Below are 27,052 nucleotides of genomic sequence, written 5' to 3'. Positions count from 1 at the left end.
GTTATAATATGTGGTCAAACTTCAAATGCCGTTTTCTCAGTTTCATATTTTTGGTCGATCTCTACAGTCTTACGCAGGGTTTTGATAATTTCTTTTTAGTTCACACAAATAACTTTGGTACCATTTTCTTCAGAGAGAAATGAAGTACCCGATGACATTTTTAATTTTTTAGTTTAGGCAATGGATAAATGTCAATTTGAGATTAGCTTAATGAGTTCGTGTCAAATAATGCAGCCTTTTACTCTAAACATAATATGTGAGCATGACGTGCCTTTTTGAGGTAAACGAAGGATGTCATCGGGTATGGGAAGACTTTGGCTATCAATCTATGTAATTAAAAGCAACGAAATGCAATGAGAAAGTTCATTAAAGCTGCATAAGAAATTCACTAGTTATGCTCTGGACTTTGTTAGATAACTTTTGATCTAAGATCACCAGCTCAATTATGAATACATTTTTGAAATCAGGAGAGAAAACCACATCTGTGTGCAAAGTTTCGCTAGATTCTAGCCGTAACTAAAAAAGTTAGTTTTAAGACCCTCGTCCCCCCTTAAACTGCTTGCCCTGGGTGCTCCGTCTGCGAGGGAGGAAGTGTCACGTGCTTCGGGGCGTTAGGGGAAGGAAGAAGAGGCTGAAGAGAAGAAGAAGATACAGAAGCTGCGGTGGTGTGTGCTGGTGTGCCTTGTGGACTCACAGCGCTTAGACTACAAATAAACACCCCCGTTACGTACTGAGTATGCAACAATATAAACACAGTGGCATTTGTTCTAAAAAGTGACCAGTCACTGGGGTAAAGTTGCCAGCCCTGTGGTCTTGTGGGTAAATGATAAAAAAAAAGTGGTCTATACTACAAAAAAGAGTAGAGAAGAGTGCACTTGGTGCTGTGGACAGGATAAAACGAAGACTTACAACAGATTGCAAAGTCAAATTTTGGGAAGCAGTCTTCAAACAGATACTCACTTTCGCCATGGTGCTCAGTGTGTAAGCTGCAGACCGGTCTTCAGGGGTGAGCGGCAGCACCCTGGCGGTGAGAAAGGAAAATTGGTACGCACATAATCATATGCTGGGAAAAAGAAAATTTAACAAGCTACTATATTCAATACAAATCATTTATACGGCAAACATACCCTCAACTTTCCTACTAAAACAGTTGCAGCATAATAAATGCATCATATGCTTTTGGTGAGCTCGTGACGGTAGTGAATGCTAGCAGGTGCTCTTCAGAGAGTGCCCTGACAACAAAGCAATGCTCAAATGCTACCAGAGGAATCTTGAAGCCACATTTGGCCCCCACACAGGGTTTCTCTCTTCAGTCAAGCATACCAAGGACTCTAGCAACTCGTTGCAGTGGGTTTTGCGCAGTGCTCTCTTCAGACCTATGTGGGTTACATGAGCACTGAAAATAAGAGTGCACAGGCTGAATGGTGCTTTTGGTTTTCAAAAGCACTGAATCGTACTGAATGAAGCATTCATTCCAGTTGTCCACCTTTTGTCTCACTTGAAAATGTTACCTCTCAAAATGAACACAGCTCTTAAATATTCAGAGATACTAAAAACAAAAGTTTGAAATTTGCAGTCAGTGCAAGTTGCAACTATAAGGTTTGCCTTTTCTTAAAGTATGTTCTGCACGACTGAGTGCCCAGATATTTACCACCACTTGAAGTAGTACGGTAGTCACCAAATTTTCAGGTCCCGTTTTTAGGTGATAACAATGCACATAGCCTTGGTAATTACAGAACAAGAAAAAGTATGCCGCAGTAAGCTTTGGATTCCAGCCCTATCTTATTTATCCTAGAGTGTTGTTTCTGCAGGCCACGATGGCTAGCACAGATCAGTGCACAAAACTTCCGCAAGTTTCATGCACCCACAAAAGTGAGGCATGGTTGCTGCGAAGCACTGAATTACTACTTGCCAGAGTCACTTTGATGGTCTTAAGGTCAGACATACAGTCGAGCCCACTTATAACAATACTCAAGTGCCAAGAAAATGTCATTGTTATAACCAATAATTGTTATAACCGGGTTTGCCAAAAAATGCAGTCAACATAAGGTTCAAAAATTTTAATCAAGCAGAAAAAAAGTTGTCCACTACTTAACAGAAAAAGCATAGTCCGTGAGCTTCGCTTGCTTCACAGAAAGCTTATTAATATTGGTCTCGAGAGCATCTAATTGTTCGACGTGCTCAAGTGGAAGGCCCCTTGAAAAAACGAAGTCCCGGAGGGAATAAATCATATGCAGGGCCTCCTGTGAGGACACTACTTGGAGAGGCTGATCTGCAGTGTCGTCGTCGTCATCGCTGTCGTAGCCCGCCGCTCGCACATTTTCCACGATTGCCTCGTCAGTGAGGATTTCGGACGTTTCCACATCATCATCTGCATGCAGAAACTCATCCAGTCCCGATGCATCATTGCTGAGCGCAGACCACAGTTCTGGCATCCCTTCATTGGTCGGAGCTACGCAAGCATCAGCCGCGGCAGTCGTGCGATCCCGAACGAAGCCTGCTTCCCTGAAACAATTCTGCACCGTCGAAGCATTGATTTCTGACCATGCACCGAAGATGAACTGAACTGCCATCAGTAGGCTAATCTTAAAATCAGGCTGCTCATCACTTCTCCGCGCAGCCATGTCCATGGCAAGCACCAACCTGTTCAGGACGCGGCGGCGGTACAGGGCCTTAAAATTAGCGATAATGCCGGCATCCATAGGCTGCAAACCTGAAGTGGTGTTCGGCGGAAGGAAGAAGATTTCCACGCTGGAAAGCTCTGGCATGGAATGATGCGCACTGCAATTATCCAATACCAATGCAACCTTCCTCTTTTGGCGTTTGATGCGGTCATTGAATTCCACGAGCCACTCATGAAAAAGCGCTCGTGTCATCCACGCCTTACCATTGTGGCGGTAGCGTACGGGGATTCTGGCGGCACCTCGAAAGCTGCGGGGATTCCTGGATTTTCCGATGACAAATGCTGGACATTTATCGTTTCCGTCCATACTTGCGCACAGAAATACGGTCACACGCACCTTACTGTTCTTTCCACCCTTGCATGGATCTCCTCGAAGCGCATGGGTTTTCGCGGGAAGCATTTGAAAAAAAAGTCCAGTTTCATCACCGTTGTAGATATCGCTGTCGGCGTACTTCTCGAAGATACGTGGCAGGGTTTCTTCTTCCCAACGGTGTCTCGCTTCCACGTCGAGTGAAGCTCCCTCACCGGTGACTGCTTTATATACAATCCCGTGCCTATCCTTAAAGCGTTGCAGCCAACCATTTCCCGGACGAAAGTCCTTCTCGTGAAGAAGAAAGGCAAACTGACTCGCCTTCGCCGTTAGGATCGGCCCACTAATGGGCAGGTTCTGTGCACGGGCGCTAAGAAACCATTGGAACAAGGCTTCCTCCACTTCCTTGTAGGCGCCCTGCCGGACCCTTTTCCGTTCGTTGTTCTTCGAACCAGAGCATTCTTCTTGAAGCAGCTTATCTGCGGAGCGGATGATTGTAGAAACTGTCGGTTGAGGCAGTCCATACTTCAGCACCAGGGCCGACACCTTCTGTCCATTCTTGTGGTCCTCAACTATGCTGCGCTTCGTCTCCAATGAAATCGCTGTACGTTTTCTTTTTGCTGGCAATAGCGCCGTGCAGTCCGGTGAAGGGCGTACGGCAGACGGATCTGCCATTGTACGACGAGAAAGCAAAACGCCACAGGCGTTGCACACACACCACGTGCACCCCACACGTATAAGTACTACGACGACAGCCCGCACACAGCCGCCGCTATCGCCACACAGAGAGTCGGTCGTCGGGACAAGGTCGGGACGGCGGCGGGGACGCGACCATGTGACGGAGCGCGGAGGTTGGGGGGGGGGGCAAGGGTAGAGAAACGGAGTGCTCTCCTCTCTTCGTATCGTGGGCGCAGTCCACTCGTCTCGAGGGGTGGAAGGGTGACATGCGGAGCGAAATGCGCTCGCTTTGCGCGATTGCGGACGCTCGCGTTTTCGTCGGAATCACGCGTATTTTATTTTGAAGCTGGGTCACAGTAGCCGGTTTTAATCGTTATAACCGTTAGTGCGGCAACCCATCATTGTAGTAAATGGATTTTTTTACTATTGGATACATAGTAAATTTGACGGTGACATGGCTGTTCATTGTTATAGCCGATATATTGTAATAACCGGTATCGTTATAAGTAATAGGAAAGGCCCTGCAGGTCAGGTTTAAAGGTACAGCAAATAAGAAGCCCAAATAATAGCTATGGCACAGAGTGACCACAACTCTTTTTTGAAATAAAAATGAGCAGAAAGTATTACTGTAATATTTCTCACACCATCTGAGCTAGCGGCCCCCTGTAAAAACTCGGACAATATGGGATGCGACATCAACCCTGCCCATCACTCTACGGACCACTCTGTTTAGCTTCCTCAGGTGTACACAGATTGGAAGGTTTATCAGCATAACAGATGCCTTATAACAGCCAATGGAGTGGCGGCTGTGTGCCATGGTGCCACAACAGTGCACGAAAAGCCCCCGTTTCATCCGCATTCCACAAGACAACAAGTTTGTTGCTTTTCAGCATGCATTTCTTCTGCTTTAGTGTAAAAACAGTCATGTGGAATTCCCATACCAGTGTAAATTTGAATTCAATGCATTGACAGGCATGAAATAAATATTCCTGACATGGTTGGACAAACTGAAATAGTAATGAATGTTTTCAGATGTTATCAAGGCAACCGTGTGATCACTTTGCGCAATAATGCAACTATTTTTTGCAAGTAATTAATACGCAGGTCCAGTGTGAGCAGAGGCTAGTATCAGTCCTTTGAAACATCACATATATGCTTAAAATATAATACAGGTCATTCGTGCAGAAGGTGCTACAAGCTTATTGTGAACCTTGTTTTTACGCCATGTTGTGTTACATGCGCCATACTTTCTAAAGCTGCAACATGCGAATTTTTTTATCTGTTATTATGCATTACGTAGGTCGCCTAGTGTGGTACCTTGTCAGTAGTCTTGAGTTTGCTTCCAGTGGAACAAAACCTGTTGAAGCAAATGAACGATTCTCACCTGACGTTCATCATTCTCTGCACTGTACATACTGACTGATGCATCGTGGTTGTTTCAGTATAATCCAGTTTGCCTATAATGTGCCAAATGGTGATACCAACTATATCGATTTCTATGAGGAAAAGAACAAATATGCAGTTCACAAGGCTTCTCTTTTCTGAAAAGATACTGTTGAACAAAGTAAGTGGTGCAGCGATCCCTAGACCAAGAATAAATAAAGAAGCAACAGGAGACCAAATGGAGCAAAAATAATGGTGCCAATCCTGGCAGGGTGCAGAACATGCTCAAACTGCGTGCATCTGACACCAAAGTAGTTCTCTGCTTGGTGCATTACAGTCAGTTGCAGTGCAGAGTTTCAAAATCTCCAATTCTGCACTGCATGTGTGCAATGCTGTTGAGGGCAGCGTAATTCACTGGCCCACAGCGTGCTCAGTGTGACACTCACAAAATGTCAAAAAGCAGCTCAAATATAATCAGAATACTGACTCTACCAAAGTAATTGTACCACGCAGATGTGATGCTTTTAAAATATTTTATGATGTTTATTCAGTATTCCATGACGACCATTCCTCATCAACATTTCTGGAAAATCAGAAATCGTGGCAGGTACCATTCGATATTCGCTGTCCTCACAACTGGAAATGCCGCCAAGGTGAGCACTAGCTTTCCCGATGGTTTTTCCTTGTGAAAATAAAGCGAGAAACAAGAGGCCAAACCAGAGCCCCAGCTGCAGCTGGAACAGAATGGTGCCTGCGAGCATTGCTGCATGATCAACAGCCAGCATGCAGAGCTCTGCTAGCTGTAGTTTTGTGATTTCTGTCTCTCAGTGAGGCACTGCTGCATAGTGGGCTGCAAAGCAACTGAGTGGCAGGACTAGTGAGGCATTCCATCGAGGCTAAGGCATGACAACGAAGATGCATGCAGATGGGGCAGTCTATCCCAATGAAAGTGAGAGGCTATTCCCTAGTCCAGCCACTGGGAGTGTCCTGCAATGCCCCCCATGCAACACTGCTCCTTCATCCTTTTTTTCAAGTACACACAGAGGAGGCTTGCTCAAAGGGGATCAGTCAACTTGCAAAACACACACCGAGATTGCAGGTTCCATGACACTCGAATAACCAGCAATACCTTCGAAGCCCACCAAGAGCCGTTGATACCAGGATCACGTAACAACCCACTGATAGAGTTATCAGGCTAGCTTTTGGCCAGTTTTCGGCACTCTGCACAGCCATCTGTCATTTAGTGTCTCGGAACACAGCAACAACGCAGGAGATCACGCCACAGGCACCGTGCCACCTCGGGGCTCTGACAGCTCTGGCTCGACGATAGAGTGAGCATTCACACTGGCAGCCTTGGATATGCGGTCTTTATTAAAAAGGGGGGCGCATAGATTCGCAAAAATGCGGTAATTCAGAAGGAACTTATTGACGGCGAAGGGAGTGCATTTCGCTTAGTACATTTTACCCCTTGAAACAGGACACTCCGAGGCAATTCTTGCAAGGAAAGAAGTGTTTCAGCACACTGCCTCTTGCTCCAATAATAATCTCCTTTCCTGGGCAAGCATCCTATCAAAAGCCTTGCTCACTCAATTGTGGCCACTAGAGTCACCAGGCACAATTCAAGGAATCAACCACAGATGCTGGCAGTCACAAAGCTCATGTACATGCTACGTGTCCGCTGTTTAAGAGTGCTCCTTTACCTGCTGGGAGTGTCGTCAATGATCCCCATGGGCTGGGTGGGGCCAGAGCCTGGTGGGCAGTGAGAGACGGCGTGGCCCAGGCGGGGAGGCAGCGGGGGCCGTGCATAAGAGTGGAGCGCCGACAGGCTGAACGATCGCTGGCGCCCCGGTGGGGACAGTGGCGGTGCTGCCTCCTGTGGGGAAGGATGAGAGAAAGGCCCTCATTAACAAGAGGAAACGGGGAGGTGCTGAGAGCTGTGCCATTTCCGTCTCGATACACATGCTCTAAACAGGCCTTAAACACGTATCCCGGGTTAAAATATAAAGTAGAAATTCTAATGATCCTACCTGAATGGGAACTGAAATTGTGCCACTAGAAAGCAAGTGGGAATTCAAATGGTCCCACTTGAAAGCAGGTCTCACCAAGGTTCATCTGTGACATATATTCACGTTAATGTTTGAATTTTTGATAAACAGGGCAAAATTAACATGGTTCTTGTATTAAGTGCTGTCGGCAGTTTAACCTATTAATTCTATACCCCATTTCTACAATCATCACATACAAAAAAATGCATTAAATAACTTCACTCAAGCAAGCATCGCCGGTGACAGCACGAGTCCCATATAACGAGGAAACACACATGGGAGCAAAAGTGGACGGACACAATAAGTTGATACTCTTTGACTTGACTTTTGTCCGTGATATATGCTTCACTGCTTGCTTTGACTTTTTTGAAAGCATATGCAATTCTCATTTGTTTTTATTTTATCAACTGAAAAGGCCTTTTCCAAGTGGTCCCATTTCCCAAGCCTGCCTGCTGGCATTTTCACAGTTGTGTTTCAGCAATCTCAAACAGCTTTCATGTCAGGAGGCAAGATCACTCTTCTTTGTGAGCAAGGTATCTTAAGGCAGCTCTGAATTCCCCAGCGCAATAAACTGCCTGCTGCTGCTCACCTACTCAGTGGAGCTAAGTGCGTAACTCAGACTTCCATTTGCTTTTCTGATAGGGAATTTCTGTTCTTGGCCAAATCACTAAGATATCCTGGGTAACACGTTATTTTCTTCTTGTCAGCATTGCCTTGTTTCTTGTTGTTTCTTCCTAATTATTTGGGCTTGCGTCTTGAATAAACTTTAGTTGCGAGTTAGCACTCATCCTTGTTTTCCTCACTTATCCTTGTGTCCACGTGCCAACTTTTCAGTATACCTGCTAACTACCTGCTGCCAACAAACTACTTCCAGAGAGCTAACCACCATAATTTTATTACAGCGCATGTCAATGCCACAACCGCCGCTATATCATCAGCAATGTTTTAGATGCTGCCAATCCAAACATTCGGTCTTGGCGAGCCAAATGAAGCTGGGCAGAGGCTAGTAGAGTTTTGTCAAGAAAACAACCTGACCATAGCGAATACTCATTTTCAACAGCACAAGAGGCGCCTGTACACATGGACTTCATCGGACAGTCTGTACAAGAATCAGATCGATTATATTCTTTGCCGGCAGAGCTGGAGAAGCGCTATACAAGCAGTAAAAACAAGGCCAGGGGCCGATTGTGGCACCAATCATCAGCTTCTTGTTGCCAAAATTAAGCTTCGATTGAGGAAAACGCAGAAAACTAGAAGGCCTTTCAGGCATGATCTGGATCAAATTCCATCAAAATATGCTGTAGAAGTGAGTAATCGATTTCAAGAATTAAATCTAGAAGACAGAGAGCCTGAAGAGATGTGGACCTATGTTCGTAATATAATACAAGAAGTTGCTACTAAGGTAGTTCCAATGCAAAAGAAATGCAAGAAAGCAAACTGGTTATCTGAAGAGGCTTTGCAAATAGCTGAGGAAAGGAGGATGGCAAAAGTTATGGGGGAAAGAGAAAGATAGAAGGCTCTCAATGCGGATTTTCAGAAAATAGCAAGGAGAGATAAGAATGCCTTCCTGAACATACAGTGCCAAGCAGTTGAGGGCAACAGCCAATTAAGGAACACAAGAGCTCTGTATAAGACAATCAAAGATATCAAAGGAAGCTTCTGTGCTAAGCTGGGCGTGATAAAGGACAAACGAGGCAAGGACCTCACTGAACACTGAAGCCCCAGAGATAAAGAAGAGGTGGCAGGAATACACAGAAGAGCTGTACAAGAAGGACCCAAATGTGCAAACCCAACATAAGACGGTTGTGATTACTGATCTCGAGCCGGGCATCCTGAAGAGTGAAGTTGAATGGGCCTTAGCCAGTCTTGCTAAGAACAAAGCTAGCGGAATTAATGGCATTCCGAAGCGGTGGCCTTGTGGTAGAGCATCCGCCTCGCATTCGGGAGGTACCGGGTTCGATCCCTGGTACCGCCGGTTACCCACCGGTTTTTAAATGGGTACAAGCTTTCCTCCGGCCTGGTGCTCTGCTCTTCTGGGGTGAAATGCTTGGGAAAAGGGTCACATAATGGGCTGTTGCCACGCAAGGCGGACTTATTGTTGTCCGATGGCGGAACGAATCACTGCCACATCGGCGCAACTATTTGGGCCGTGACCCCTACCGGGACGGAGTTTGTGTTGCATATGTCTCCTCCCATAGCCAGGCTCATGTCTGGCGCGGGCCCGTAAATCCAAGCTTCTGGGTGGCTGGAGCGGGACTTCAACACGGGTGAGCAGACACCCGAGAGCCCTCCGCGGAAGCGGAGAGGACTCAGCTGTGACCTGATGAAGAGGGACAGGTCAGCCTGGTGGCATTAATTTGTCATCGAGCAAACTAAGGCAGTTTTCCCGATGATGGGTGGATTGACTTTTGGTTGGTCACTGGGAGGGGCTGCGTCCTCCTGTAACCGAGAGGGGTGCAACCATTGGCGATGAAGCTCTGAGGGATAAGGCTGGGAGCAATGGCGCGCTCCTGTAATCGAGAGAGGCCACGCCGGTGAATGCTCAGACGGCCGACTGGAACCTCGGAGCCTTGTGCACTCTGAGGAAGTCTACCCCGCTAAAGCGGGGTAGATTCTCGGGATTAGGAACTGCTACGCTGGGGCCCACTGAAAATGACAGCCTTTACCGATGATGTACCCTATTGATAAACGGGACTAGGGATAAGGCTGGGGAGCGACCAACTCCCTGTGATCCATGGTGGAAGCCGCTGGAGTTGGAGGTGACCACTCCTCGTAGCGGGAAATAAGAGTCTGTTCCCCGCCGGTGCAGTCCAGGGATGGGCTGTGCCGGCTAAGTCTCTATGCATGGACGCCGCGGGGGAATCCCCGCTGACTTATGTCATCAGGGGTAGGGGCAACCCCGTGTAACCCAGCCCGCGAGGAGGCATGGGGGCGCTGTTAGAGACTGTCTTCACTCCACCTCCGGCGTGCCAGGTCCGTCCTGGGAAACACTGAGGCCTTCGGGCGTCTCAGCAGGCTAAGAGAGTGAAGGCGAAGCGAAAGCAGAACTGGTGCAAGCACCCTTTGAGAGTCTGTCAGTAGTACCGCTGTGAGACCAGAGGGGTGGAGGATGAAGCCTCCACTCGCGCTTTCGGTACGTAGGCGGTAGGTCCCAAAAGGTTTTGGAATACGGGGCCGGCGTCCAATCCAAGACGCTTAACAAAATTTGGTAGAATCGGGCTCTCGCGTGGAGCGCAGCACGAAGGGAGTTACCGAAGTCGGGGGCGCGAAGGCGTCTGGCAGGGGTGCACGTCATGGGAGTGCACCACGGGTGTTGCGATCCCGCCTGCCCGAGCACGTGGGTGCGACCCACAACGCGACCAACGCGGTGGCAGTAGTTGACAAGTCCGCCATGCGCGCTGGGAGAGCTGCAGGATTCGTTTTCAGCTCGACGATGACCAGACGTAAACTGGGACAAGAGCGGTCCCCGGCGTGGGTGTCCGCCATTTTGTGGGACTTAGCTCTTGGGAAGGGGCTCGGCCTGGGCGATCCCATGTAAGCCTGGGGGATACTTGTTGGCGAGCTAAAACTCTTCTTCCTAAATAGTTGCGCCGATGTGGCAGTGATCTGTTCCGCCGTCGGACAACAATAAGCCCGCCTCCACGCGGCAAAAGCCCATTATGTGGCCCTTTTTTAGGCCGTGACACCTTTTCCCAAGCATTTCACCCCAGAAGAGCCGAGCACCAGGCCGGGGGAAAGCTTGTACCCATTGAAAAACCGGTGGGTAACCGGCGGCACCACGGATCGAACCCGGTACCTCCCGAATGCGAGGCGGATGCTCTACCACAAGGCCACCGAATCGGTGGCCTTGTGGTAGAGCATCCGCCTCGCATTCGGGAGGTACCGGGTTCGATCCCTGGTGCCGCCGGTTACCCACCGGTTTTTCAATGGGTACAAGCTTTCCCCCGGCCTGGTGCTCGGCTCTTCTGGGGTGAAATGCTTGGGAAAAGGTGTCACGGCCTAAATAGTTGCGCCGATGTGGCAGTGATTCGTTCCGCCATCATCGTTTGCCTCTCGCGGCAAAAGCCCATTATGTGGCCTTTTTTTTTTTACTTCTTGAACCAACATTACGGTTCATGGCCCCTTTTTCCAAGCATTTCACCCCAGAAGAGCCGAGCACCAGGCCGGGGGAAATCTTGTACCCATTGGAAACCGGTGGGTACCCGGCGGCACTGGGGATCGAACCCCGTACCTCCCGAATGCGAGCCGGATGCTCTACCACAAGGCTGAGTTGCTTCAAAACCTCAACCATGACGCTGTTAACATTCTGCATACATTATGTCAGAAGATTTGGACAACCCTGCAGTGGCCACAGGATTGGAGGAGGTCAGTTTACATCCCCATTCCAAAGAAAGGCAGTGCCAAAGATTGTTCCAACTACCGCACGATCGCGCTTATTTCGCATGCTAGCAAGGTGATGTTGAAAATCCTCCAAGATAGGCTGCAGCAGTATGTGGATCGGGAGCTTCCGGACGTGCAAGCTGGGTTCCGCAAGGGCAGAGGAACTAGAGACCAAATTGCCAACCTTCGCTGGGTCATGGAGAAAGCAAGAGAGTTCCAGAAACCCATCTACTTCTGCTTTATTGATTATGCGAAAGCATTTTACTGCGTAGATCACAGCAGATTGTGGCAAGCTCTCCAAGAGATGGGAGTTCCAATTCACCTCATCTGTCTCCTCAGGAACCTGTATGAAGGACAAGAGGCCACAGTCAGAACTGGGCATGGTCTTACTGATTGGTTTCCGATTGAGAAAGGAGTGAGACAAGGCTGCATACTGTCGCCCTGCCTATTTAACCTATATGCAGAGTGCATCATGAGGAAGGCCGGTCTGGACGAGTCTTCAGCTGGAGTGAAGATTGCTGGAAAACGTATCAATAACCTTACATATGCGGATGATACCACTTTAATGGCAGAAAGTGAAGTGGAACTCAAGAGACTTCTGATGCGCATACAAGAAGAGAGTGAGAAGTTTGGGCTTAAACTGAACATTAAAAAGACAAAGATCATGGCGTCTTGCCCTATCAAGTCCTGGAGCATCAATGGAAAAGAAGTGAAAGCTGTGACAGATTTTCTCTTCTTGGGCTCTAAGATTACCTCGGAAGGAGACTGCAGCCATGAAGTTAGGAGACGCCTGCTTCTGGGAAAGAGAGCAATGGTTAGCCTTGACCGCCTAGTAAAGAGCAGAGACATTAGTCTGCCAACCAAGATCTGTATAACTCGTGCTATGGTCTTTCCAGTTGTGATGTATGGATGCGAAAGTTGGACTGTGAAAAAGGCTGATTGCCGAAGAATTGACACGTTTGAATTGTGGTGCTGGCGAAGACTCTTGAGAGTTCCTTGGACTGCCAGAAGATCAAATCAGTCGATATTGTTGACCAAAAACCCTGACTGCTCATTGGAGGGTCAAATTCTAAAGTTAAAGCTCAGCTACTTTGGTCATCTGATGAGAAGAGAGGAGTCGCTGGAGAAAGATTTGATGTTGGGAAAGGTTGAGGGTCGCCGGAGAAGGGGTAGGCAGCGAACGCGATGGTTAGATGGCATCCTCGAGGCACTGCAGATGAAGTTATGTGATGTTAGGAAGATAGTGAGAGACCGGAAAGCGTGGCGTGACATGGTCCATAGGGTCACGAAGAGTCGGGCACAACTGAACGACTGAAATGAACTGAATCCAAACATTATTTCTTCTTTTCCTCTTTAGTATCCACCTTCTACACATGCAAAATATAATAGTCCAATGCATTTGTTTAATGCTACAATGTGGAGTAAATTTTAAACAAAGAGGTAATTACTTATTAGCATCCACTCAAGTTTAGCTACACAGCCACAAGAAAGGCAGGGCAAATTTTTCAGAAATTTCCCAGTTGAAAAAAAAATTTTGCCTGCTGAAAAAAAAATGTTCCTAATCCAAGTGGTTCATCTAGTCGGTCTTGTGCTGTCCATCCTGGTAAACTTCACTGACTGCCCATGAGAGGCAGTGGTCCCAGGTTTGATCCTTTAAACTTCAATTAAGAAATTTCTGTGGAAGCCTTTTCTCTGCAGCGGTAAGGCTGTGCTTGGGGGAATGAGTAGTTACTCAATTAGAGACAACATACCACAAATAACATATCAATGTTACTTGCTGCCATCCCACTGGCAGCTTGCTGGCCTTCCATCTATGGCCTTTGAACATGTACGCCAACACCCCACCGAAGAAAACGAATGTGGACGGGTCTCACCGCAATGGAAGATGATGATGATGAAGGAGGGTGGACTGGTGGTGGCGAGTCCCTCAGTAGAGGACTTTCAGGGCTGGTGGCGATGATGGCCAGCTCGTGCAGCCGGTCAAAGACCATCTCCGACCCAAGTGGGTACTGGGGCCATGATGACATCACAGGCGGGCTTGTGTCTGCGCATCAGTGTACACACACTTTCGATGCCCTGGCGGGTTGATGATGACTGTGGCTACAGAAAACACTCAGTGCTGACAAATGTCTACTGGCCTCTTTCTTGGCCCGCAATGCAGATGATGCAGTGGCCCGAATGTCGCTGTCGCGCTCGTGTGTCTCATGTCTTCTTCACTCCTTGTCTTGTTGTACGCTTTAACTTTCGTCAAGTCCCACGAGGGTCATCTCATGCAAATGTACCAGGCCCTAAATGTGGCCAGAACCGACTAGTTTAAATTGGTCCTTTTGGTAATTGTGTGAATGGTATTTTGCCAAATATTCTTACCAATAAAAACTTTTTGCTCATGTAAGGGCTCTTTGAAGTTTCCGTGATAAAGCAAAAGTTGGTTGAACATGAAGCTTCTAAATCAAATGTGAAACAGGATGTGATAACAAATATTTCACATTATTTCACTGGTGCCGTTTCTTTAATGCAACACCACGTATGAAACAATGTTAAAAACTTTTTGCATTTTTGTTGATTCAGTAAAGATGAAAAAGATGCAGTGCTCCTGGAACTTTTTGTTTGGTAACATTTCAACACACAACTTTGTTTTCACATGTTGCTGTAGCTTATACTAACTAAAACTTGTTAAACGAAGCCCTCTTTAAAACAATGTGCTAAAAATTTTGCAAAAAGTGACTCTTTCTTTTGATTCAGGCTTGAATTTGGAATCAAAGCCCTCCAGGTAAAAATGCTTGATAATACTCATTACACATATGAATGCCTTAGCTTCTAATTCATAAATGTTATGCATATAAACTTTGTTTGAGGAAAGAAAAATAATTTTTTCAAGTAATAACCAGCCACACTGGTAGGCACCACTGTACTATGACTTCACTGCAGAACCACCAATAATTCTAGACACAATGATTGTGTCACGCCTGCCTAACCTTTTTCATGTAACTTGGTGTAATTTTGATGATTATAATGCTTTTGATGCAGCATGGAAAAAAAAAAATTGTATCTGTATCAATATGGCAGAATTTGCACGCCTGTCCAACCCCTGCTGCTGTCAGTCAGGAGCTGCTAATCAAGGCTGATTACAACACTGTGTGTCTAAGCATCGCCCCCTTCAAAATGATAATCAAAAACAAATTGACCTAATTGCATTAGACTTTTCTAAAGCTTTCGATAAAGTAACTCATAAAAACTAATTAGCAAACTTAGAACAACTTTAGGCAACGGCTCCACTGTCAACTGGATAGAGGACTATTTAACTAACCGATCTCAGTATGTTACAGTTCACCATGAAATTTCATCCACTGCATCGGTTACATCGGGAGCACCCCAAGGATGCGTCCTTGCACCAATTTTATTTCTCATCTTTATCAATGATCTACCCACTAACTAATAAAATGATCTACCCACTAATGAAATTAACTCTTCGAAGGACCACAATGACTTAAAAAACGCCCTTCAAGACATGATAACATGGTGCAAGGATTGACAAATGGAACTAAACATACAAAATACCGCCTTCCTAACTGTAACACGTAAAAAACAAATGTCCGACTTCACGTACAGCATAAATAACATACCACTGACAAGAGTTAATCAACATACGTACCTAGGTTTAATCCTCTTACATGACCTAAGATGGGAAGCACATATTAACAGCATTGTATCTTCTGCTTTGAAACGGTTGTTCTTGTTGAGAAGACGATTTCGTGAAGCACCACCAGAAACTAAACTATTAGCATATAATACATTTATACGACCAGTTCTCGAATATGGTAACACAATTTGGTTCCCTTATACACAGCAGCTTATTAATAAAATCGAAGGAGTACAGCGAAAGGCAGTTAGATTTATATTTAACAAATATAGGATCGCTGATTCGCCATCCCAATTGCTTAAAAAAGCCTCTATTCTTACTTTACAAAACCGTGCCAAACTTGCACGACTAAAATTACTCTACCAGTTATTACACGATGCACTAAACATAGATAGCTCGTTGTATATATCCTTAGATGAATGCAGACCTTCCCACCATAAACACCCACAAACTCTCAAAAAATATTCTTTCCGTACCGAGTGTTTTAGATATTCATTTTTTCCACGTGTAACTACCGAATGGAACGGTTTGGATCCACACATCACTAACAGCACATCATTGCCGAAATTTGTAACCCTTCTAGAAGAACTACTACACAATACGTAAACCATTTCGAACCAAATATAACAAGCCAATTACAATACTCTACCTGAAAGCTATTGTATTACTACATTATTTACCTTGTTTGACTGCATTATTACCTAGCAGATATGTTGTGTATGACATTGTTTATCACCTGCTGTTTTTTTTTTTTTATATTCATGTATTTGTAACCTTTGTATTGCCATTAATGTAGTCATTGTTCAATTATATGCCCATCCTCTAAAAATCCCAATGGGGATTGACAGTATCTGAAATAAATAAATAAATAAATAAATAAATAAATAAATAAATAAATAAATAAATAAATAAATAAATAAATAAATAAATAAATAATATTGTGACAGGGGATCGAATAGATTTCCCTCCACCAAGAGATGTTACGTGGAAGATTTATAGTCCCAAAGCTGTCCGCACAACTAACGTTGATGAGGGCACCGATTTCACAACACTCAGCGTCGTCGTCTTCTCCGAGTCTATTGCACTTCTTCATCCTCATCACGAACAGCGAATACAGCTAAGTAACAATATAGAGGTCCCAGTGCCATGAAAATCAGACAAAAGACGAAAGGGTATTAAGTGATATTGTGTACGGAAGCCTCGTGTTTCAAACGAAAAGCCTGGTGGGCATAATATGGGCTTCCAAAGAAGACAAAGCAATGGAAGAACGATTTGTTTCTCACCCATGAGTCGCTCACTAGAGACATAGGCCGAATCTTTGCAGTCTGTCGAGGCCTCGTCCCCAGAGCTGGTGGAGGCACCACCAACACCGGCCGTCGGGTCCGGACTGGCCCCATCACCTCCTGATCCTCTCCGGCCCATGCTGGCACTGCTTCTGCTGCTGCTGCAAGGCCAAACACCAGATGGCGCCCCCAGTCTTGCTCAAGTGCACTATAATATAACATACGCTATTATATCACATACAAATGTGGGAGTGTCAGTATGCCATCCGTGGCAATTTATAATAAAGAGATTGCATTTCTTGACATGCAAGAAGACGTTACCTGTGCCTTTCTGATATGAATTCTTGCCCGTGCACGTGCTACTGATTTGATCATGTGTTCATCTTTTAGTATTTAGGCCGTCCTCCGAATAAATCAGCTGCAAGTAGCGCTCTGTCATGTCTTTCCTGCCTGTTGTGTCGTCTCTGTCGCGCTTATACAGGTTTACATTAAATGCTTTCCTTGGCTGCTTGGTGGGGTTGCCTCTGGGCTCCATAGTTCTATATCCAGCTTGTCGAGCATTTTGGTTTGCCAGGCTCCAAGTTGTGTGAAAACAGCATTTGAGGGTTACGTGTTGTTTTTTTGTCAACCCAAGCTTCTGTTTCATTTTACCAACCAATTTACTGTTGCCACGGCCCAAAATTTGTCTTTTCTTCCCATTTTTCTTTTTAGCTGTCTGTCATACTCTCAATAAGTGGTCCTTTTTGGCTAGAGAGTGCAAAAAATAAGCCTTCTTCAAGATATTCTCCGCGTTCTGTTCTTGCCCACTATGCGGCTGCATCTTGAAATCAGCGTTCACAGGTGCTATCGGTGATGAGTGCCACCCATCTCACAAAGTTGTAATTTTTTTTACTGCACAGGCGACAACGAACAATGAAATTTCATAAGAAGGTTTGTAAGAATGGGGGGTTTATTCAGTAGACCAACAAGACTTGATCAGCAGGACTGAGCAGATCAGCGGCGAACACAGTCAGATCCAGCACGCGCAGCGATCACGATGCCACTGACTGGCATGTTCCTTGTGCACTTCTTCCTCTTCACAATTACCCGCGGGACGAAGAGGAGACATCCTGGCGACTTACGGCGTGAGCAAGACGGCAGGGTCGTAATAGGGTTTGAGGCGCTGGACGTGAACAATCTCGCGTCCGCGCCGGCGTAGATCGTGGGACGGCGTAACAGGTTCCACCATGTAATTAACCGGAGAGGTGCGCTCCAGAACACGGTATGGGCCATGGTATTTAGCCAGAAATTTTGAAGATAGTCCAGGGGCGCTGGAAGGTATCCATAGCCACACAAGAGCACCAGACGAGAAGTGCGGTGTCGAGTGTTGGCTGTCATGGTTGGATTTATGGCGGTACTGGGTGTTAGCCGTGAATGCGCGGGCGATTTGTCGACAGTCTTCCGCATGCTGGGCTGCTTGAGACGCAGGTGTATACTCTGATATGTCTGGCTGATACGGGAGTATGGTGTCGATTGTAGCAGAGGGGTGACGGCCGTAGAGGAGAAAAAAAGGAGAGAAGCCAGTAGTAGACTGCGTTGCGGTATTGTATGCGTACGTGACATACGGAAGGACGAGGTCCCAGTTTGAGTGGTTGGAGGAGACGTACATAGAGAGCATGTCGCCAAGGGTACGATTGAAACGCTCAGTGAGGCCATTAGTCTGGGGAAGATAGGCGGAGGTGGTTCTATGAATAATGTTGCACTTGGTGAGCAAGGCTTTCACAACGTCACTCAAGAAAACGCGTCCTCGGTCGCTGAGCAGCTCTCGAGGTGCGCCATGGCGAAGAACAAATCGCTGCAAAATGAAGGAAGCTACTTCTGACGCTGTGGCAGATGGAAGTGCGGCGGTTTCTGCATACCTCGTCAGATGATCAACGGCTACGATAGCCCAGCGGTTGCCGGCCGCAGTGTAGGGAAGCGGCCCGTACAAATCAATGCCGACGCGGTCGAAAGGACGTGGTGGGCTGGGTAACGGCAGCAACTCTCCAGCAGAACGTTGAGGAGATAGCTTGCGACGTTGACAGGTGAGGCATGAGCGAACGTACTTGAGCACAAAGGTGTACATACCCCGCCAGTAGTAACGCAGCCGGAGACGAGTGTATGTCTTGAAGACGCCCCCCGTGACCGGATTGTGGGTTAGCGTGGAAATAGTCACAAATTTGCGAACGTAGCTGCCGGGGGATAACTAGCAACCACTTGCGGCCATCCGCGCAGTAGTTGCGGCGGTAGAGGAGGTTATCACGAATGGCGAAGTGGGAAGCATGGCGGCGGAGAGCACGCGATGGAGAAGCAGCTGTAGGATTGGAGATAAAATCGAGGATAGAGTTTATCCAAGGATCTTGCCGCTGCGCTGACGGCATGTCATTGATGTGAAGCGATGGCGGGGAATCGTCGGAAGGGGAAAGGCTCGCGACCTCAGCTGTAAGGGGGCAGCGGGAAAGTGCATCGGCGTCGTGATGTTTGCGGCCAGAGCGGTAAACAACGCGGACATCATATTCCTGAAGGCGAAGAGCCCATCTTGCCAGTCTGCCAGACGGGTCTTTCAGTGAGGAAAGCCAGCAAAGCGCATGGTGGTCCGTCACTATGTCAAAAGGGCGACCATAGAGGTAAGGGCGGAATCTAGTAAGAGCCCAAATAATCGCTAAGCATTCTTTTTCAGTGACAGAGTAATTGGATTCAGCCTTCGTGAGTGTACGGCTAGCATAGGCGACCACGTATTCAGTATGACCTGCTTTGCGCTGAGCGAGCACAGCGCCGAGACCAATACCACTGGCGTCTGTGTGGACCTCAGTAGGCGCTGTGGGGTCGAAGTGACGTAGGACAGGCGGTGCCGTGAGGATGTGTCGTAAAGCATTGAAGGCATCGTCGCACGCTGGTGACCACGACGAAAGGTCGGAACTGCCGGACAGAAGTTCTGTCAAGGGAGCAGCAACGGAAGCAAAATTCCTAATAAAGTGGCGAAAGTAAGAGCACAGCCCGAGGAAGCTACGTAGATCTTTGATGGAAGTCGGTTTGGGAAAGGCTGTTACGGCACGAAGTTTGGCAGGGTCTGGAGATACACCTTCTTTGGAAACAACGTGGCCGAGAATGGTGAGCTGGCGGGCGGCAAAATGACATTTTTTCAAATTCAGCTGCAGTCCGGCATCAGATAGGCAGGTCAAAACGTGCTTCAGACGGTAGAGGTGTGTGTCAAAGTCACGAGAAAAGACGACAATGTCATCGAGGTAGCAGAGGCATGTCTTCCACTTTAGGCCACGCAAAATGGTGTCCATCATCCGCTCAAATGTTGCCGGAGCATTACAAAGGCCAAACGGCATAACTGTGAATTCGTACAAGCCGTCGGGAGTTACAAAGGCGGTTTTGGGGTGATCAGCCGCTTCCAAGGGGACTTGCCAGTACCCGGAACGTAAATCTAGGGAAGAAAAGAGTTCGGCACCTTGCAAACAATCGAGAGCGTCGTCGATGCGTGGGAGAGGATAGACGCCCTTTCGCGTAATCTTATTAAGGCGGCGATAATCGACACAGAAGCGGATAGAACCATCTTTCTTTTTTGCAAGGACAACAGGTGAGGCCCAAGGGCTGCTTGAGGGCTGAATCACGCCATTCTGGATCATTAGGTTGACTTGCTCTTCAATAGCCTGGCGTTCGGTTGCAGACACACGATAGGGGCGCTGTCGTAGTGGTGCGTGGGTGCCGGTGTCGATGCGATGAGTGACTGTAGAAGTTTGACTTAAAGAACTTTGATGAGAGTCGAAGGAGGAGCGAAAGTGATGTAGTAGGTTCAAAAGCTGAGTGCGCTGCTCTGCGGGAAGATCGGCATCGATGGAACGGAGGAACAAGTCTGTAGAGGGGGGAGCGGGCGCAGGTGAAGGGGGGCTGAGCGCAGTCACGGCACAGTGCGGCGCGTCGTCAGGTTCCTCAGAGATCAGAAGGGATGCGATTGGCTGGATACTTCCGAGGCATTCGCCATGGCGCAAAGCAGTAGGGGAGTTAAATGGGTTAGAGACCCATAACATGGAAAGGCCAGCGGAAATAGCGAGCACTGCGTAGGGCAATGGAAGACACTTGCGGCGCAGGAAAGTATGGGCTGGTGTGAAGAGAACGGTGTCATCGCTAATAGATGCACAAGCAACACGAACAAGCACTGAAGAGCAGGGAGGAAGGTCGATATCTTCGGTGACGAGGGCTTTAGCACTGGAATTTGATTGATCAGCGTCTGGTAAGGCATCGGGCATAGTCGAGAACCCCACTTCAGCTCGAGCACAATCAATAATAGCAGCATGGCGCGACAGGAAATCCCAGCCTAAAATTACAGCGTGCGAGCAACTTGGCAGCACGACGAACTCAATCGTATAAAGGGAATTCTGGATAACTACTCGAGCGGTGCACGCTGCTAAAGGCTTGATATGCTGAGCGCTGGCCGTTCGCAACGAAAGTCCCGCAATTGGCGTCTTCACTTTCTTTAAAGTGCGATATAGGTTTGCGTCCATTACCGAAATCGCAGCACCAGTGTCAATTAGCGCCATGGCAGCAACACCCTCAACGAAAACTTCAATTAGGTTTGTCGGCGACAGATGAGGACTTGGGAAGTTCGACTGGGTCGCAGTTCTCGCCTCAGGAACTGCGGCCTCTAGTTTTCCTCATGTGAAGCGTTCTGTCGACGTCGCATTGGAGAGATAGAGCGGCGTCGCGGCGACGGTGAACGGCGGTCGGACATGGCTGAGCGGTCTGTGGAGAAATGGGGCGGACTGGAGGCTCAGTAGGCGAGGAATACTGAGGCGTCGGAGACCAGTATGCAGAACCATGAGTAGGTGGTGCCGACACCGGGAGACGGTTGCGGCAATAACGAGAAATGTGTCCAGCAAGCCCGCAAGTGTAACAAATTGGCCGGTTATCCGTCGTGCGCCAGGGATTACGTGGTCTTGGAGCCGGTCGCATAAACTGCGCAGGTTCTTGCGCAGGCGCAGGAGGCGGCTGAACGTAGGCAGGTGGCGGTGGAGCATATGTAGGTGGCGGTCGGGCCGCAACAGCCGCATACGTTAACGGCGCTGTAACAGGCATGGGTTGAGGGGCTGGAGGAAGAGATTCAGCTACCTGTTCTTGAATAATGTGGCGTAAACTGGGAGCTAGGTGCGAGGAAGGTTCTTGATGGCAGGATGTAAGGGAGAGCTGTCGAGCAACTTCTTCCCGAATGAAGCTCTTAATTTGTGGCAGGAGAGTAGAATGTTCGCCTGCATCTGTCAGGCCAGCAAGGGACTCCGAGTGCATGGTGTTCGCGCGAGTTATGGCCCTTTGTTTCCGCAGTTCATCATAACTTTGACACAGTGTAACCACTTCCGCGACGGTGCGGATATCTCGAGCCGACAGCATCTGAAAGGCATCGTCATCGATGCCTTGCAGAATGTGCTTGATCTTCTCGGCCTCTGACATGTGTGGGTTAACGCGCTTGCACAAGTCGACGGCGTCCTCGATATAGCTCGCGAAATTTTCGCCAACTTGCTGAGACCGCGTACGCAAGCGCTGTTCAGCGCGGAGTTCCCTCACAGCTGGTGGGCCGAAAACTTCAGAGAAGCTAGCTTTAAACGCGGACCATGATGGAATGTCCGCTTCATGGTTTCGAAACCATAGGTTTGCTACGCCGGTGAGATAGAAAATGACGTTGCTTAACTTTGTTTCCGCGTCCCTAAACGCTCACTCGTTCATAGGATGTGAGCCATTCCTCGACATCGTGGTTTTACCCCGCACCTCCACCAAATGTAAGAATGGGGGGTTTATTCAGTGGACCAACAGGACTTGATCAGCAGGACTGAGCAGATCAGCGGCGAACACAGCGGCAGCGAACACAGTCAGATCCAGCACGCGCAGCGATCACGATGCCACTGACTGGCAGGTTCCTTGTGCACTTCTTCCTCTTCACAGATTATATAATACATGCACAATTCAAAACAACAAAAATTTAAAAACAGGTATTTTTGATAAAATTTGTGGTAGCCCTGCATTCCCCCTTAAGTCACCTAAAAGAAAATTTCCACCACACATAGGCGCAATGATAACATAACAATGCAGCATGCTGCAGAAAAGAAACACTCTTGTGTATATGCAACATGAACATCGTTGACTGCCTGTCAATTTTTAAATTTCAATTTTTTTTACTTAAAAATTTTCAGCATATTGGCACACTTGTTTGCTTATTGCAGGGTGCTGTACCATTTTGGCTCGCTCGTATGACACTCACCTCGGCTCCTGAAACAAAACATACAGAAATACTACAGGCTAGGTGTGACAATAAGCAAGTTAACCACAGGTAGAACAGTAGTGTTTTCCATCTCTCAACCATGGGCTCATGTCAGGCATGAGAACCACTTTTCCTTCCCCAGACCACACACTGGTTCCATACCCCAGTAAATGTTAGTATCCACTACAGAGGTACTTGCCTTTTAATAACAATTAACGAGCACAGTGCAAAATAAATTGGTCACTAAGTCTGAATACTGCTTCTTCTTTGATGACTTCATATTTAAAACATGCAGCGCCTTTAGAAGTGACACAGCACTGTCAAAGATAGACAAAAAAATAAGCAGAGTGCAAAGCCACAGAGTCTGAGACTGAAGACTGAAGAAGGGGGGCGAGGACCAGTCAAGCTGCGGCCGCAGCTTTTAGCCTCGTCTCCCTCCATCTTTGATGGAAAATAAAGCTTATTGTATCGTAGACCTTTCTTAATGCCCAAACAAGGAATAGACAAGAAGGAAACGACAAAGCTCTGATGCGGGTTTGCATCAAGGCCTGGTGCAGTGAGAGCAACTGCTGTGAAAAAGAACTCGCCTTTTGAGACACAGACAGTTGCAAATGCCTATTTGGTTAAGCAAACACATGAGACGCCCTTCCAGGCTTGGATAAGTTACCAAGCTCCAAGGCTAGGAGCAACAAAGCTTCTTTATGTGCATTTTATTTTAGCCCTTCTTGCATTAGGTGAAGGTTTGCACTGCATTCAAATATTAAAACAAAACATGCGGCCCTAAATACACTGCTGCAAACAGCAAAGCATCAGCTATTAAATGGCATGCTATGAATTATGCAAATGTGACTGATGTCACTCACCAAGCCTGGCAAGGTAATTGTGTGCAACATCCTTTATTGTTTATTTGTTTATTTCTTTAGCGGTACCATTCATATCTAAAAGAGATGTACTGCTCGATAGGGGACATGTCACATTCAATGGCTTCCAGTTTGCCCTTATCAGCAGGTGAGTCATTATCGCTGCTCTCATTCTGTTATCATTCCTTTTCTTGAATCAAGGCTGCACTGCATTCTCTGTGGGCACACAGATGATTACAGGCCATTGCTCTGCCATCGTAATAACTGCCTCACAGATGAATGCTGTCACTTCTCTCAGTTTTATCTGCGTCAAAAGTTGGAAAACGCACCCCCCTTATCACTTGTAATACATGCTATTCCAGGTACATCCAAAAAGGAAAGTACAGTAGACTTTACAAAGTGCAGTCAAACTAAAATCAATTCAAACTTGAAGGAGATTGTAAATTTGATTTGAGTCACACAGAATCTTAGTTTTTACTGTACATAGTTTTGACAGGACCAAAAGGTCAGCTGTAGTAAACCAGCAGTTCGAGTAAAGTAAGTTCAAATTAGTGAGGGCACATTATATTAAGCTCAAAAGGAGCATATAGAAACTAGGACAGTGCAGAATATGATGACAAAAAATGAGTCACACAAAGCATGTTATGCATGAAGGTCTGCCGGCCTTACCTTTCTCAGTGCTAGTATCTTTTGAGTGGAAACCACCAGCTGAAAGCAAATACTAAACAGAAGAAGCTATTAGATGAGAAAAGCACAATCAAAATGAATGAAGTATTAACTATATTTATTTCTAGATTACAGAGGAGTGGTGCCAATATAATTTTTCCAGGTGCATCCTATGGGGAAGCTCTGAGGATTGGCATTTGTAAACCATGAAATGATAATTGCCATATAATTTTCAGCCAGAAACAGGAGATGGGTGGCAAGCTAGTAACTGAGCTGGCTGATACCATCACAGCCTGTCTAGTCAAGTTATAGTAGCCTTGATGCCAAGACTAGGTGATGAGAACATAGTGCCAGTAAAAGCAGATCATATCCACGAACAGTATTAGTGTACGAATTTTGTTGGTTGAATGTATCCAAAACATTTGTTTCATGTCATTGAAACTGAGGTTTTGTTTGGATTCTTCCAGCCCAACGGAGCTAACAAAGTTGATTCATGATATAAACACTGTTCCGTTAGGTTTGACAAGTGCATAGCTAGAAGCTGCCTCCATTAGTCTAAAAAAAATAAATAAAGAAAGCTTTAAGTATTGCACTGCGAAACCTCCTTACACCCAGACAGCCATTTATAGGCAGACATGGGCATCCTCACGAGGGTGAGCCCTCATGAGGGCGTCCTCACCCTCATCTCGTGAGGATTTGATTCAGTGATGTGAGGGCGAGGGAGGATCAGCGCTGAAAAATTCGTGAGGACGAGGGTGAGGGAGGGCAGAGGCAGTGAGGTGCGGGTGAGGGAGGGAAAGATACAGAGTTTGGGGGGAGAGGGCAAACCTTCCACGAAAGGCATAGCTTCTGTATAATAAGAAAAAGCACGCGGCAACACGAAAGGCACGAGTGACCACACACTTTCTCCTCCACTAGGGTTGTGTTGTATAAACAGATGAAACGGGGCACAGGCGCTGCAGGAAAAAGAAGCAGGAACAAAAGCCACAAAGTTGCCCCGGTGCTCGTGGTGAAGAAAAGTCCGAAAACGACACTAGAGAGCTGCTTGGAAGTCGCCGAAAGCGATGTCGCTGTTTCTAGCCTCACGGAACACGACGGGACCGGGGAAATACACAGGACAGCCGTTTCTAACTGCTAACGTTTCTTTGCCATTCAGGCAAACGCAGGTCCAGAAAAAAAATACCGCGTCCAAAAGAGTTGGGACGCACAGTAGAAACGTTGAACACAAAAGACCGAGGTGGGGTGATCTTATCTGCTGTGACCCTGCCACACGTTTTTTTCTTTTTTCCCCCTTCTTTAGAGCGGCTTGCATGAGTAGTCAACGTATGAGAAGTATTTCTTGATAGTGTTTCGTGACTGTCCAGTTAGCAAGATTTTACATAAAACTTTTATAAAAAGTGTAAATTACAATTCGCAACAAAACCAATGGAAAATAAACAGCAGTGAATTTGTGCTGATAAGAGCTCCAAAAAAATAAACCGCAGTTCAATATCCGATGCAATGTTTGTCATGAGATTGCAGAAAGAAGCAGAATTTTCTTATTTCTTTTACCATGTTTTGCTTTGTTGTGAATTAGCAAAATCATCATATCGTGCATTATGTGTGGCATGCAATTAGAATGCATTGTTTTTCCTGTAATTTTTATAACAATAGGTTTTAGTTTATCTATGTTCTTAAGATAGTTTTCTTTAGATGGGTTTTAATATCGTTGGTGAAGTAACAGCCTGTGAGCATTGAGCACAATTTCACGAAAGAGTTGTTTCATTTCCAGTATCCAAAGAGTGTGTTCGCAATTCGTGTTAACCTGTTGAAGTCCTGTACCGGAGTAAGGTTCTCCTATTCTTTATTTGATTTTAACATTCGTTCTGTAGTCAGAATAAGTTTAATGCATAGTAATACCCGACGATCGTAAGGCAGTATGTTATGACAGACTCACGCATTACAGGGGTATGACAATGCCGAACTGGGTTCTATGAATCTTTGCCGAATGTGCTTCCGGGTTGGTTTCAGCTATGAGGTGCCAGCGCAAGGGTGCTTACAGTTCTTAGATACATTTGTTGCTTTTCGCAAAATCAAAGCGTGCTGGTGGTATGAGCCTCGCTAAAAAAGAAGGTATTTTAAACCACCAGTCAGCTTATTTTAAGTTTCTAAGGGTATTGCTAAAAAACTACCTGCATGCCGCTCTGCCAGGATGCTTGAATCTTGAGTACAGGCTGTAATTTTAGCTTACGACTTTATGAGCTCATTTTAATAAGTATCCCAACAAGATGACAAGCTGAGGTGAAGTACCTGTATGCATGCTGACAAGGCTAGAGTCGCACCAGAGAGCAACTGTCTTCGCATACTGTTAAAACGTCTGCCAGGTCTGAACAAAAAAAAGACTTCGGGGAAGAAAGCTTCGAGGGTTTGCGTGATACCTGCTCTCGAACGCTACCCTTCAGCGCCTCACACTCACTCTAAGACTGACTCAATAAAGCAGACAGATGAGGATAAATGAAATCCAATTCCGTGTAGTCATGGTATGTCCTTGGATCTCCAGCTGACAGGTTGAAATTATGACAGCACTGCTTTTTGTACACCTGATTCTGCTTAGCCATTTCTGGGGAGGGAAAGAGGCCTCCTCTCTTCCGCGGATTCTCCATGCTGTTGTGCAAGCAGTTGTTCGCTCCTCGTGTGAGCGAGATGCCTGCTTTCAGATAGCGTCCTGTCCCTTTTCCTGCCTTGTGCCAAACACACGCATACACCATGTGTGTGTTGCTAAACAAACTAAAACCGAAGCAACGAAACTAACGAAACTAACGAAACTCTTACTAGGCCGGGAAGATATTCCATTCGGCGGGCTACAGTGTT

The 27,052-nt window shown here is 46.7% G+C and overlaps 1 protein-coding gene across 1 annotated transcript in view; it reads right to left on the bottom strand.

Annotated features, from left to right (window-relative positions):
* The window catches only part of LOC146180309 (uncharacterized), a 110,559-nt gene that overhangs the window by 38,679 nt on the left and 44,828 nt on the right, over positions 1-27,052 (bottom strand). The window contains exons 2-5 of the mRNA XM_084579537.1: positions 16,403-16,563; positions 13,354-13,523; positions 6,755-6,927; positions 961-1,021 (exon numbers count right to left, since the gene is read on the bottom strand). Of these exons, the coding sequence (XP_084435663.1) occupies positions 961-1,021; positions 6,755-6,927; positions 13,354-13,523; positions 16,403-16,563 (565 nt within the window). The remainder of the gene's footprint in view (positions 1-960; positions 1,022-6,754; positions 6,928-13,353; positions 13,524-16,402; positions 16,564-27,052) is intronic.

This window comes from Amblyomma maculatum, chromosome 9 (genome assembly GCF_055883805.1).
Source record: "Amblyomma maculatum isolate TAMU_Amacu chromosome 9, ASM5588380v1, whole genome shotgun sequence".
Classification (NCBI taxonomy): Eukaryota; Metazoa; Arthropoda; class Arachnida; order Ixodida; family Ixodidae; genus Amblyomma; species Amblyomma maculatum.
Note: the sequence above shows the minus strand (reverse complement) of the source record. Positions and strands in the feature narration are given on the sequence as shown.